This window comes from Diadema antillarum, unplaced genomic scaffold (genome assembly GCF_040938485.1).
Source record: "Diadema antillarum isolate AM-2024a unplaced genomic scaffold, OU_Dant_1.0 scf00000026, whole genome shotgun sequence".
Classification (NCBI taxonomy): domain Eukaryota; kingdom Metazoa; phylum Echinodermata; class Echinoidea; order Diadematoida; family Diadematidae; genus Diadema; species Diadema antillarum.
The window spans coordinates 2,412,385-2,427,716 of record NW_027270915.1 but is presented as its reverse complement, the minus strand read 5'-3'; the positions used below and the strand labels follow the sequence as shown (position 1 = coordinate 2,427,716).

Genomic DNA, 15,332 nt, shown 5'->3' with positions numbered 1-15,332 from the left:
CTGATCAGTCATACTGTCATTATTTGTTTTTTCTCTTCATTGGTACTTTACATCAACTTCTGCTCATAAGAACATAAACTTATAAGATGGAGTTTTCAAATTCGATATCTTTTTGCTAGATTCATAATATCATTCATATACCTTTCCCATTTCTATTCACATTTAGTTTAGTACAGGGACTCTTGTTAGAAACACAATTCTTGGGACTACATCCAAATCATTACATATAATATTACATCCAAATGTTGTCATATCAGGGTTTGAAAACCAACGATATACAAAGAAGCTACGAACTCTGGGTCAAGGAGAATTACTTTGTCGGAATGACAATTTAACCTGTTGAGGACGGACTGATTTTGCCACATTGTACAACACGCATTTCCCAAAGACACTTGCCCGAGTATACTCGGAACTCGTCCTCAACGGGTTGATAGTGATCTTTATCATGAGAGTCCATGGTACAATTTGACAAAGAAACTGACTCACAATAAAAGATCAGACTGGATAGAACCGTAACCAGGACAAGATTAACAGAACTGCCCCCAATTTCTTTCACTGTCATCTGAACTCCTTAGAGGAAAGGTATATCTTCAAGATGATTCATCATACCAATTCTGCATCTGCATTTCCCCATCATTTAACTCGTGTCAGCCTGTTTGGCTCTGGAATTATAATCCCCCAACCTCCGCAGACACCCAACCTTGATCCTGCAGAGGGGCGATATTCATCTATGTCATCACGCTGTAAAGCAAAGCAGCGCAATGCAAGACTCATAGGTCTCGCCTGTCTGAAGGTTAATATCTCCTGGGAGGATGCGTAAGGAACGTGAAACTTCCACTCAGTGATAACGGCACACTTGTTTTACGTAGAGATTAACCCGTTCCTTACGGGAACCTGGTATACCAGGTTCCCGAAGAGTCAACTTATATACTGGAACCTGGAATATCGGGTTACAACTAGAATTATCACTGAAGGTGATTAATACCCCTGCCCCTAGTGTTGCTTTATAGTATGTGATGTCATGAGGGCAATGACGTTAATGCCAAGTTTGTGCACTTGTCGAATTGGAAACAGAATCATTTTAGTTTACTGTACAATTACAGAGTTGACACCGAGTTCCACAAGGTTTGGGTAAAAAGTGTGGTTACCATGGCAATGCATTGTCTGATACAAACACAAGGGACATTTTGCATAACTACACTTAAAGACCATCATACACACCAAATTTGACCTTTATAGCTTGAATGGTTTATTTTGATACAAAAATGAGTGGTTACCATGGCAACACATTTTCCTTAAACTAACATATTGGTGTCTTGCAAAACTACACTTCTAGATCATGATAAATACTAAATTTGACTTTAATTGCTTGAATGATGGAAAAGTTATTCGATCTGCAAGGTTTTGGTAAAATTGTGGTTACCATGGCAACGGTTTGTGTGACAAACACAAAATTATGTATTCCACATCTATACCTCAGGGCCAAAATGCCTACCAAATTTGGTTTCAATTGCTTGAAAACTGTGGAAGAAGTTCATTCCACAGGATTTAAAAAAAAAACATGCGGTTACTATGGCAACGCATTGTCCGATACAAATACAAAGGATATTTTGTAAAACTACACTTAAAGAGCATCATACACACCAAATTTCACCTTCATAGATTAAGTGGTTCAATTTGATACAAAAATGAGTGGTTACCATGGCAACACATTTTTCTTATATTAACACATTGGTGTCTTGCATAACTACACCTCCCGATCATCATACATACTAAATTTGACCTTAATTGCTTGAATGATGTGGAAGTTATTCAATCCACAATGTTTTGGTAAAATTACGATTACCATGACAACGCTTTGTCCGACAAACACAAAAATTATGCGTTCCACATCCATGCCTCAAGGCCATAATGCCTACCAAATTTGATTTCAATTGCTTCAAAACTGTGGAAGTTGTTCACTCCACAAGAAAACATGCGGTTACCATGGCAACGCTTTGTCAAGTACAAACACAAAGGCCTGAATTCACGAAGGTGGTTTAAACTTAGATCATGGTACAAATTTAGACCATGGTCTAAAATAAGCGTTAAATAGGCATACCAATACATGCGCCCATCAATGAACGTTTTTTTACTGGATGCCTGTTAGCGTACGCAATCTGTCAATCACATCTACGCAGAAAAAATATACATAAACCATGGTTAAAATCTAGACCACCTTCGTGAATTCGGGCCAAAGAGTGTCTTGCCTAACTACACCTATCGATCATCATAGATACCGCTTTTGAAATTGATTGCTTAAATACTATGGAAGTTATTCAATCCACAATGTTTTGGTAAAGTTATGGTTACCATGGCAACGCATTGTCCGACAAACACAAAAAACATGTCTTGCACATCTATACCTCAATATCATCATTTACCCTAAGTTTCATTTAAATTGCTTCAAAACTGTAGAAGGAGTTCGCGACCCAAGATTTTGCAACAGACCGACCGACCGACCAACCGCTCGACCGCCTGACCAACCGCTCGACCGCCTAACCGCCCGACCGACCGCCAGACCGCGCGACCAACATCACGGTGATTCATATATGCTCCCTTCACACTACGCGTGGCGGGGGTATAAAAATGTAGACAGGAGTGTCTGCATTCACGGCCTAAATTTGTGTTTATTTGGGTTATGCTGACCAGAAAAATGATTTGGATCAAAAGATAAGAGTTTCTTCTACAAATACATGTGTTATTTTTCTGCATCAAAACTGCGTTATTTTTGCCTAATATAACTTTTCAAATGTAGAGTGTGGTTGATTTGCTATGTTAAAGGTCCTGTTTACCTTTGGGAGCAGTGATTTTAAAAATGTTCAAGATATCACTTTTGATGCATATGTGTAGGTTAGTTGTATCACAAAACATCCTACCATATAAAATTTTTGCAATTAAGTCTAAAATATAAGGAGATATCACTATTTTTCTCATTAAACCACAAGTGTAGATGGATTAGTCTAGAAACATTTTTATTATAACTATTGTTCACATTTTGTATATCTAACAATACTTAACATTGATTATACTGGTTCAAATTTTAACATTGGTTGTTTCTATCCCTAACTCACATTTTAAAAACTATTTTGAAGCACTAATGCTGGGAATTTGTTTCATTTGCAAATGGTAAATTATGCCTTTAGGTTTGTATGAAGATGTACTGTATACGCTATAATTTTCGCGTACATAAATTTTCGTGAATTGCCGCTGTCACACATTTTCGCGAGTAGTTAAATTCGCGATTGGGGGACCAGAGAAAATATGAAGTCAAGTGGCAAAGAAAGTGTGAATTTTCAACTTACTAGCAAATAAGAATGATACTAGTTATACACTGCATGAAAAATACTTTACCAAACTCTGCGAACTAGTAAGTTAGAAGTCAACATTTTTGAAGTGGTTAAGTCCATCGCGCTAGATTTCTGACGAGTGGTCCCCTTGCGATAATGGATTGGCTCTCTACAGTATTCGTAAGTAGACGTGGACGTGCTATATGTACGTAAACAAGCTTAGCCAGCAAGGTCTGTTCGGTAAGCCATGACATGGTATACTAGTACTGAAATGTTTGTATCATCAAGGCAAGGGATTCATTTTGGAAGGTAATATTTTCGCGTGTTGTTAATTTTGCGAATAGCTCCCGACTCGCGAAATTCGCGAAAATAAAACCCCCGCAAAATATATAGCGTATACAGTACGTAGTAGCAATCAAGGCTGAGCTTACTAGATTTTGATTTTCGCTAACCCCCATTCTGGTGCCCTAATAGTGTATAACTAAAGAGTTTGTGAGCCCATCAGCACATGCTCCATTCATAATCTCAAGTCCGATTGCTTTTTTCCCATTGTTTGATGGTACATGCAGTTGACCATGAAAAGGGGGTACATGTACTGCTTGATTGCTTTTGCACAGACAGATTACCGATCAGTCCATTCTTTGTCGATTGGAAAAGTAAAATCTCGTTTCGGGGCCTTCAAGGCTCTCAAAGAATTGCGGAAGGAACGGGTTAATCACTGTTTATGCCATAATGTGATAGCAGGCCAGAAGAAGATGAAATGCAATGATGGGTGCTGCTGTTTCATCGCTTAAAGTTACTGTCCCACTATACAAGATTCCGCTGTGATCCAATGGGCCGCTAATTGGATTACGCTTTTCCCAAGAGCAAAGGGATAATGAGGCTTGTTTGGATCTGTGCGACATGTGGTGCACAGTCAAATTATCATTTGTTCTGAGTCTTCATTTTCTCCTAGAAACTCTTCCTAAACAGTAAAACAGCATCGACCATTCTGTCTTTGGATATTTTGTGACCAAAAAAAAAAAAAAAATGTTATGTAGCCAGTCAGTCTGGTATTTAATACACTAATAACAATTTCCCCATGGCATAAACTTTATACATTTCAAGTTCGTTCACAGCCACATTGATGGTCATGTTTCCATTGTTAAAACTCATGATTCAAGTCATAACCAAATTAATATTAACAATTTCTTCCACCCCCCCCCCCCCCCCCCCCCCCCCCCCCCCCGCTTCTCAATCACTTACTCCTAGCAAATAATAAGTTCCATCGGGAAAGCTATCAGCTGAATAACAGGGGATATCCTATAAAAAACAAACAAAAAGCAGCAATGAAAGTTTTATTAGTTGAACAATACTGTGACCTTATAAACCACCATGCGTGCTGTGGAGAACGCGACCAGTCCACTGCAAGACAGCACTGCGGATGTAATTACAATGCATGATTAATCATGCCCCTGGGACAATAAGACATTTTAATTGGATTGAGCGCTGATAACGGCCACCTCTCCCCCCTACCCCATTACACCGACACGTGCTTGTGTACCTGTTCTGCAAGACATGAGACAGGGGCATACTCTCTACCTCATGTTTTCAGAATCAGCAGTGATTATAAACGAGGCTTCGGATCTAAATGCAGTAACAAATCAATCAAAGGGGGAAAGAAATAAAGAAAAGAAGCAAAAACCAAACCAATATGCGAACAGACACATTAAGGATGGGTGGGATCGGATAGAAGGAAGAGGGAAAACTGGTTGAAAGGAAGAAGGTGGAGAAGATGGAAGGGGAGAGCAAGGGGAGAACATGAGTCAAGAGACACAGGGCAAGAAAGCATCAGGGAAAAATTCTTAAAGCCAAAACACAATTTTTGCAAGGGCTCAAAATTCATCTTCCATCTCTTGGAATTTACTTCCAATACATCAAAAGGGTCGACCAAGAAATTTACCTGGCTGATTTGCCAGGATGATGAGTTGTTTTGGAGTGTTTTGAGATCAAAAGTGTAGAATAATTTCGATCATAGTACACAACTTTTATTCCAGAAGAGCCCTCCCCGTTAACCCCGCGTTCACAGCATTGTGGGAAGGTGAAACGTAACGTGATGATCGATCGTACCCTTGCAATCATATTTTCTAACAAGCTGCATGCGATTCACTCTAGCGCAGAAGATTGATGTATATTGCTGTGACCCGATTTGTCAACTATTGATAATCGATTATGGAAAAATTACTTAGCAACCATGAAGAGTAAACTCTGAGATCGTGGATTTCTGGCGAGCCTTTTCAGCTAATATTTCGCATTTTTGTCGTGATATCGTGAAATACAATCAGATAATAATCAATAAAAGATATCAGAGCATCGTTTCTCACATTTCTTACACATATATGTCTACATTTTAGAGCAATAATCGACAGTTCAGCTGACACATGAGTGGGCTTTAAACTGGATGTATGGCATGAGAGGAAAAGAATATGAAGTGGAAAGAGGGCTAAGACAGAAAAAAAAATTAAAGTTTGCCCAAATATATGTGTGGATTGAGTGAATGCAACAATATCAGTGGAACACATCAGTGAAAGTTCACGGAAAATCTGAAAATCTGTTCAAAAGGCATGAATTTTTACAGTTTTGGTGCTGCCATTGCTGGATAAGAAAAACTACTACAGTTTGCAACATCACGTGTGTAGAACGATATAAAGACAGTGTAAAGAAATTTAACAAAATTCTTTTTTTTTTCACTGAAAAGTACACGTTCCCTCAACTTGTTACTGTCATATGTTGAGGGTAGTATTTTTCCCCACCACCCGTCTGAGAGAGGCAAGTCAAGTGCTCTTTTATTATGCCAAAAAAGTGAAAAAAATGTTGAATATTCATTATATTTTTTTCTTTATGTCATTCTTCATATGAGGCATCACAAACTGTAGTAGACTTCTCATCCAGTGATGGCTGCTCAAAAACTTGCCCCCCCCCCCAAAAAAAAAAAAAAAAAAAAATCATAACTTTTGAACAGATTGTCCAATTTTCCTCAAATTTTCTCCAATGCGGTCTACCAATAATGCTGCATGCACTCAAGTCACACACACATTTCAGTGAACTTGCCCTAGAGAGGGGAAGTTGTATATCACGACAGACATGGCTCCGTCTACACTGATATCAAATCTTCCCATGACTGTCAGTGGCAGGGCCACAATAATTACCTGGGAGTTGAGACTGAGGGAAACGATGGAGTCCTCGAAAGCTGAATGGGTGTCGACATGAGGCGGTATACCTGCAAGGGGGGAGGGGGTAATGAACAATACCAGGTAAATCATGGTGCAGGTGACCCTGCAAGTTAGACTTCATATCATTTAGTTATGTCTGTGTTTACTCATTTACTTCCCTGATTCATCATGGTGACTATGTGTGGGTTTTTTTTAAAGGAAGGATTACGCTTCCTTCTGATTTTGCAAAGGGAAAACATACAAGAGTTTCCCTAATCTTCACCTCATTTTACCCATTTCATTCACAATAAACTTGCTGTTACGATGATCAAAACAAAAAATCAGATGCAATATTCCTGACATGATTCATAAATTCAGACAGTTTGAAAGCAGTGAAGGGTTCTGCTATTCCTAAAAAAACACAGACAAAAAACAAAAAACAAACATATAATCAAATGTTCACTTCTGCCAAGACCTTTTCCAAAATTCAGGAAATGAATTCGATCTTCTTCTCCCTTGTCACATAATAGAAACATGTACCATTTCCACCTGAACTGAATGTTCACATAATATGAGGGATTGCGTTACTCCAAAATATAAATTTGATTCCTTGAACTTTATTTTTCTTCTTTTCTGAAACATAAGTCATGAACAGTGCCATCGTAGTATTCATTTGAGGCAAGTACATCTGTCCTTTGTCATCCTCCCCCCTTTTGTTAACTCCACGAAACAAATTAGTGTACGAGGAAATTAATTTACCCTGGCCAGGCTGGTATTGGTTGATGGTCAGCTGATCCAGCCTGACCTTCATGTGTCCCGTTTCCATGATCCTGTCAATGACTCGACTATAGAGGGCGGGCATGCCACCTGGCAGGGGCCTCTCAGTGTCCACGTTGTTAGTGGCGTAGTTAAACTCGTAGCCGTGGTGCTGGACCCTCCTGTGCTTCAGGCTCTGTTTTTCTGCCAAGAGAGAAGGACATGAAAAAGGTGCATTCACAAAAACTATTCAGTCTCGCCTACTACATTTCCCAGTTTACTGTATTTGACAATGACATTCTGCCTTTATTTTTTACTCAAAGGAAAAGACAAAATTTGCTGGGAGTTATCTATTGGCTTCGAAACAGCAAGGCAATGTTAGCTTTAAAAATCACACAGGTTCAACAATAAGAAATATGAAAATTCTAAGAACTTCTAAGTCCTTTTGTGCTATGTGGAGTGTTTAATTAATTGTAAAGTCATTTTTGGGCAAATACCTGTTGTTGTTGTTGTTGTTTTTAATATGGTTATTACAATTGGAACAAGATTCATGGAAACAGTTTCTGAAGGCATTTGAGAGCTTTGTGTGTTATTACTCTCCTTAAATTAAGACTCTGGTGGCAGATTTTATTCTTTGAGTTGAAATTGCATTATGCAACATAAACAAATGGATAATAAATGAATGAACTAATAAATAAGTACACAAATGGCTAACTGAATCACTAAATAAGGAAAGAAATCAATATACGAATAGACAAATTGTATCTATTCAATGACATCTAACAATATGCAACTCAGCACCATTGTGGCCATACTGAAACTCTGAAGGAAAATGTTCTTGACAACCAACCCATTACCATTTCCCGCCGAGCACTTCCCTACACCACAACATACGCATCATCATCAAGCTTATCCAGAATTCAACAAAAGAGCATCTTTGTATTCACCATTCTCTTCATTGCTCTCCCACACGATGCTGTCCAGGAGTTTCTGCTCGAGGTCCTCGTCTACGAAGTCAGGTATGATGACGAGACCAGGAGGTAAACTGTTGTTGGATTCCTTGTCAGAAGGCACTGCATGTATTTGCACCATGACCAAAATATATCTTTGAATACACATTTAGAATCAACTTTATTGCACACACACTCCTAACAATCAATCACACAATTTGAACTTATAATCTCATTTAATGAGTTAGCACAGCATCATATCTTCACTGAGCTTCAGTATATTTTGGTAAATTCTGCATAACATAAACTGTTTGACTTAAAGTTTTTGTTCTTAAAGTACCAAGAACTGGTATGACCACTATCACACAGTCAGACAAGTACTTTCACGAAATGTGTGAGAAGCTTGAATACATATCATTTATCATGATCAAAAATTAATGTAATATGTATACAGGTATGAAAGAAATATAGAGCATGATTAAGTACCATCATACTTCTAGTAGACAAATTAAAATGCTCCCTACAGTCATTCATGTAAACATTATCTCTTCAAGGGTTTCATAATCAGAGGAGATAGACCTATGCTAAAAAGACCTACCATCATCTTGGTAAAGATCACATCAGTTAATTTATGGGTGCAGAGTCTATTACAGACACTAAACTTGCACCTAATCTCTGAGTATACTCTGGCAAATAAGACAGTAGAAGTGGAAATTTTTGCGGTGTTGAAATTTTCACGCATTTCACGCAACCAGAAGCTAGCGTGAAAATAAAAGCAAGCGAATATTTTTGCATGTCATATGTTCCAGTAGTTGATGTCTTGATTCCACGGAATTAAAAACACGTGAAACTCTTCTTACCTGGCCTAGCGCAAAAAATATCCACTTTTACAGTAGTCTGACCTCAGCTTAAAGACTCTAGTATTTCACGCTAAGCAGATTTGCTCCCCCCCCCCCTTATAACAATCATCCCTAATGAGACCTTCAGAATACAAAAAAAAAAAAAAGATTTTCATCAAGGTATTGCTCCCAATTCTCCCCTAAAATAGTGAACACTCTAGCCCATAATGTCAGTTTGAAATGCTTTGATTTTTCTTTTTACATGACACATATCCCACTGTTTAGCATTCACTTGTACAAATAATACTGTAAAATTGGAAACTATTGCCAGAGTAAATATTTGCATTCAGTGCAGTAAAATTAATTTTACATGTTTTAAATTCTGTGGAATCAAAAAGAAAATATATCATTACATATTACAAGCAAAAATATTTGCATGCTTTTATTTTTGCACTATTTAGATGTTGCATGAAATGCGTAAAAATTTCCTTGTTTACAGTATGATGTCTTACCGCTCTCCACGAAAGACAGGTAGAGGACAACATTGTCTGGGCCAAGACCCCTTCTCAGCTGATGGCCGTGTAGTTTCTGCATGGCAGCAATGGCGTGAGATGTGTTACCATACTTCACGAAGCAGTAGGGCTTCTCTCTCAGCATCACGACATCATCCACCGGTCCGACGCTGCCGAAGAGGAGGAGGATCTCCTCTCTCTCGATGCCATTACCAAGACCACCATTGGCTACCAATATATTCTACAGACACAAACAAAAATAACCTTTCAGATATAAATTCAATTAAAGTCAAAGTGTTTCTACATAAACAAAAAGATACAAAGGATACATTTCACCAGTTGAGGACAGGCTGATTTTGCTAAAACGAGCATTTCACATAGATACCTGCCCGAGTATTCTCAGGACTTGTCTTCAATGGGTTGAAAAAAAAAAATAACTGCACATATCACATAAATTGAAAATATGAAGTAATTTTCCATTATTTTCAAAGAATAATCTCACCAAAGAATGTGGACATACTCTGCAATACATTAGTACCCAGTGATTCCCTGTTGAGATATGCATTGCCATTGGGGCAGGCATTGGTCCAAAGATAACAACATTTATGATTATACAACACCTTAGAATGATATCGAATTGTGATTGGCCAAGAACATGTCACATGACATTCATTAGAAAATATCTATCAAACTCATTGAGAGTGACAGCCATGCATTAGGCCCCCTATTGCACAGCTCGCAGGTACTAATGCACAGCTTCGCGGGGAGCTACAAATGCACGGCTGCTCGACTTCACAAGCAAAGTACATGTACTATACGTGCTTGGCTGCAGCGCTGCACTGGTTCATTCACAGGAAAGGCGCAGCAATCAAGTACATGCAACGTGTGCGCGCAGCTGCAGCTAGTGGCATGTACTGAGTGATATGTATTGCATACTCGATATACGGGCCTTTAGTAGGGCCTACAGCTGTGTTTTTACTTTTGACTCAGATCTGCTACGTGGACCACAGTGATCTCAAAATCAAGTTGAGAAGCCGTAATTTGATTTTTTTTCCCTGTGGTTTCATACAAAATCATTGTCGGAAATAGACATAGTCTAGACCTACGATCTACCGACATCTCAGATCAGCTTAGACCTAACATTAGCGTTATCGACCTAACGATGGTGTGATCAGTAAACGGCGTATTAACGGTTAGAATGGGTAGGTCCTAACGTTAGACCCTGCAGAGTTTGCGATTCCTGTGACTATGTGGTCGAATCATTGCGAGTGTTTGGTTTAGAATTCTCGGCCCAACTGTTACATTTATTTTTGGACCTATCCGAGTTGTCGTTCACTAGCTGATTTAGTACTGTGATTATGGACAAGGTGTTGTATAAAACGAATAATTTATGATTTTGTGAGTGCATTGGGGCACGTAATATCGCACTCGGCGCGAGATTCGCCACTGCACTGGTCTATTCAACGCGGCGCTACACACCGCGTTGAATAGACCAGAGGCTTTCATCTCGCACCTCGTGCAATATTCGTGCCTAATGCACTCACAACTCATAAATTATTCGTATAATAGAGTCTATCTAGAATCTTCCACTTCAAAAATATAATTTGCTTCCAACTCATCACCTCACCTGCACATGGAATGTGGTACCGTAATGCAAGTTCTCTAGACAATCACATTATGTGGCTTCAGAGATATCACTTAGTCTAATCGTCGTTCTATGATCTATAAATACGATGCAGATACAGGACTAGATTACTAAACCATCCACGACAAATTTACTGTTCAGAAAGGGGGGTGGGATAGTTCAAACACAAGTGTAAGTATGTGGGACTGACGTAGAGGAATGAATGACTATTTCTGCAACACTCTGTGCTTACCCGCGTTGGATGCGGGGAAGTTTGTAATCCTTCATGTTTCAGTAGTGTGTGACGTGCTTTAGCTTGTTTCTTCGCCAACTTTCGCTCGGACTTTGATAACTTCTCTCGTTGTTTCCCCGACAGACTTTCCTCGAGCTCGGTATCACACGATTCCATGATTAATTGTGAAGCTTGCATGCAGCATGTATTGCATGCATGGAGACTGATACACCTGTGAAGACTATTGCGCAATTTAGTACAGCGCCATCTCTTGTCTGGTACGTGTCTCTCCTCGAATTTGGCTGGAAAGTAACAGTGTTTCATTTCTAGAGTACTACAGGTTGTATTTCTGGGTTGTATTGTGACATGTATTAAACAACAACAACAACAACAATAATAACAACAAAAAACAACAATAACAACAGTAACAACAACAACCATGTTTTTTGGGTGGTTTTTTTTTTTTTTTTGCCAAAGCCGCTTTTCACCCAAATAGAATGAAATTAAGGAGAAAAGGTAAGCATTTCCAGCAAGCAATTTCAAATACTTTGCCAGAGGGACGGATTTTCCTCTACAGTAGTTGCTTATTTACTTCTAAACAAAATCATCTGACCTGAGTAAGTCCGGGCTTGCAAGTGCAATGCACAAGTAATGATTGCAGAACTACTAATATCCTGTTTGATGTTAAGACGACATTAATTATTATTTTCAAGTAAACTCGTATTTCAAACAAATTTTTGAAATTGTATAGATAATGATGCCATCATCTACTTCAAATTCTCATCCCATACACTTCTCTTTACATCTCTCAGCGGTTGAATTACATGTATCTTGGTATCCAATGTTCTCACCTGCAGCAAATTATTATTTCAAAATTCATCGAAATGTCAAACATGCATTTAATGGACAAACGAAAATAATTGCGATATTTAAATTACATGGTTTTATTTTACACAGTTGTAGCATTATCATTGTTGTTATCATTTTACTTTGGATTGGCTCCGCCATTATTGCTCCTCAGTTAATACAAGATTCCCGTTTTATACACGGATAAAAACAAAAACACCCCGAGGAGCACTGTTTTGCTTAAAAAGGGCTCTTTTCACTCAAATTAAGATGGATAGAGAGAATGCGGAAAGATTCGGTTGACATTCCGTGAAGAGTGAGCAAAATAGGACAATCCATTCAAACTTTCGAGTTGTTTCTTTTTAACTTTTGGTTGATTCTATGTGCTGCCCTTTCTACAGAGGGGACAACACTACCACCTCTTCCAATCGATCTGTGTGTGTGTTAGTGGGGGGGGGGGGGGGGGGGGGGGTAGCGACCAATACCAGTACTCGGCCAAAACATTTTCAATAATGTAACTCTTTGTCAAATTCTGATGGAACTCCGAATCATTCTGCTCTTCTGATATGACAGATCACTTTAGTTCTCATGACAATGTATCATTATCATACTCTCTAAAAAAAAATAGAGTGAAAATATTCACTCTTAAAAGAGTGAATTTAGAGTGAAATTGGAGTGAATTTTGAGTGAAAATGTTAATTTTCACTCGTTTTAGAGTGACCTCAGGGATCACTCTAAAATCTTCAAGTGATCCCTGAGGTCACTCCAAAATGAGCGTCTCAGGACATTACTGTGAATAATGACTGCAATCAGCAATGTAACCTCATGGCTCATACATATATTATGATACGACTGCAGGGAAAGCTGACATTATTTCGATGCACGTGATGAGGGGAAATGCCTTTGGCGCATGATTGTTCTAAAATCATAGTCGGCGATTCACGCTTCAATGAGAAGGCATGTGAATCATGAAGTTAAACCATTAGCTCATCGCATTCGCATATCAAGTTTTAAATTCTACGCAGAGGTACAAAGAGAAATAAAAACTTGTGAGAGTTCCAACCGCTGATCAAATAAGGCTGTACATATTTTCAAGTTGCTGTTGTTGTTTTTTTTTTGAAAGAAAAATCTACAAAAACACAAACAAAACAAGCAAACAATCCAAGACACTAATTTCCTTAATTCTATGTGACTGGTTTTTTTTTTCGTGAAGAGTTACAGCAGATAGTTGTCTAATGTTCTGACTTTAACTATTGAAGATCGAATTCAGAGATTGCAAATCAACTGCGATAATTCTGAAAACTTGGCAACAAATCAAAATGTGTTTCGTTGTTCAACCAAGGGTCTCTTCAGAGAAGTTGCTGACCCGACTTTACTTGTGGCATTCACATACTTGCCAACTCTACCGCATTTGGCAGTAGACTACCGCTTTTGAATGATTTCATTAGCATTCAAGCTAGCGCTGCTCGCATAGGCATCCTGGATTCTACCGCTTTCTCAAATGAAAATGTTGGCAAGTGTGCATTCATAATGTATGTGCATTACCAAAATACCTTTTTTTACATTCCATCGCAGAGCACGATCTGGCGCGAGTGTTGAATAATGTCAGATTTATTCAAATGTTATCACAAATGTAAACATTTTATAGTCGTACTCAAACTGAACAAGTCAATGATTTTCAACAGTGAAACATTAGCGGTAAATAAAATTATCTGAAACTTGAGGAAAAGAGTTAACATTATTCAAAGTCAAGGGGATGGATAGCTTGAAGGTCGGACAACCAGAAATAAACAATCTTAGGGCCGCTAGACATAAGAATAAAAAGTTGTTCTAGATCATGTGTACAGGCACCATCGAGATTTCACAGCACAACAATTTTCATGTACCATCAAATAAATTTGAATTATCGCTGCTTTCAGCATTAGATGTGAATCAATCTGAATCATTGTGACAAATATTTGGATATTCTTCTTCATCATTTCCGACTGCTGCTCATATTGACCACTTCTATCATCATTTGATATCTTTTAAGAAAAGATTGCATCAACATATCTAGATTTTAATCATCATCATCATCATCATCATCATCATCATCATCACTTTCATCATCATCACTTTGATCATTGTCTAAGTCCTGCAGACCATCCTCAATCTCATTCATCTTCATAATCACAGTGGTGGTCTCCTGCATTCAATCATTTCTGATATCTACTGGAAAAATACTTACTATCTATCTTATTCATATGTTTTGTACATGTTTACTGCACAATACAATGCACTACTGCTTTAATATGTTTACCTCTTTGTGTAATGCTATGTTATCATTCTAAATCATTGCACTTGTTATTTTTTTGTCTTTGTGTCTTTGAAATTTGTATTCAATTTGTATTTCATTGAGTGTGGAAATAAATCAAATCAAGCAACAAAATCAGTTTCCAGTTACTAAAGAGACAATAAATACAACAAGTCAGCAAGGTACCTGTTACAATAGCACTTTTTTATTTTGCCATGTATATAATAATATTAATAATTATCATTTGATATATGGATATATTGCCCAGTGACAGGAAATGACCCATAAATGACATACATATTTACAAATACAGATAAGTTCTGTCAGTCTTTTGAACTACACAAAGTACACAACATTGACTGTATCGTGCCAAAGTGAGCATATACCGTTAAACAAAGTAAATATTCTCGCTAAATACTCCTGACACATAAATAAATATATCACAAATAATATTCTTCTGTTACACAAAGAAAGAGAAGAAAGGAAATTTCACAGATTAAACTTGTGCATGACACATTCATGTCAGACATAAATCTAGCAAAATTCAGGTAAAACTATCTAGCAAAATCTCCCTTCATGTGTGCAGTATGAAAGGCTCTTTTTTTTTGCAGAGAGCTCATTATAACACAAGAGGTAGACAACTGAACAGAATGAAAAAAAAAATGGAATCCAAAGATGCCAAGGAGCTGCAACTACAGGGGTAGGTGCTCAATGGTCGAACCTACCAGAAGCTCTCATTCAAAAGAAAGACAAATAATAA

General features: G+C 38.0%; 1 protein-coding gene across 1 annotated transcript in view; it reads right to left on the bottom strand.

Moving 5' to 3' along the window:
* Positions 1-11,610, bottom strand: part of LOC139734625 (tRNA (carboxymethyluridine(34)-5-O)-methyltransferase ALKBH8-like) — a 57,505-nt gene extending 45,895 nt beyond the window's left edge. The window contains exons 1-5 of the mRNA XM_071645413.1: positions 11,455-11,610; positions 9,578-9,818; positions 8,224-8,349; positions 7,280-7,480; positions 6,518-6,588 (exon numbers count right to left, since the gene is read on the bottom strand). Of these exons, the coding sequence (XP_071501514.1) occupies positions 6,518-6,588; positions 7,280-7,480; positions 8,224-8,349; positions 9,578-9,818; positions 11,455-11,610 (795 nt within the window). The remainder of the gene's footprint in view (positions 1-6,517; positions 6,589-7,279; positions 7,481-8,223; positions 8,350-9,577; positions 9,819-11,454) is intronic.
* Between the last annotated feature and the right edge of the window lie 3,722 nt (positions 11,611-15,332).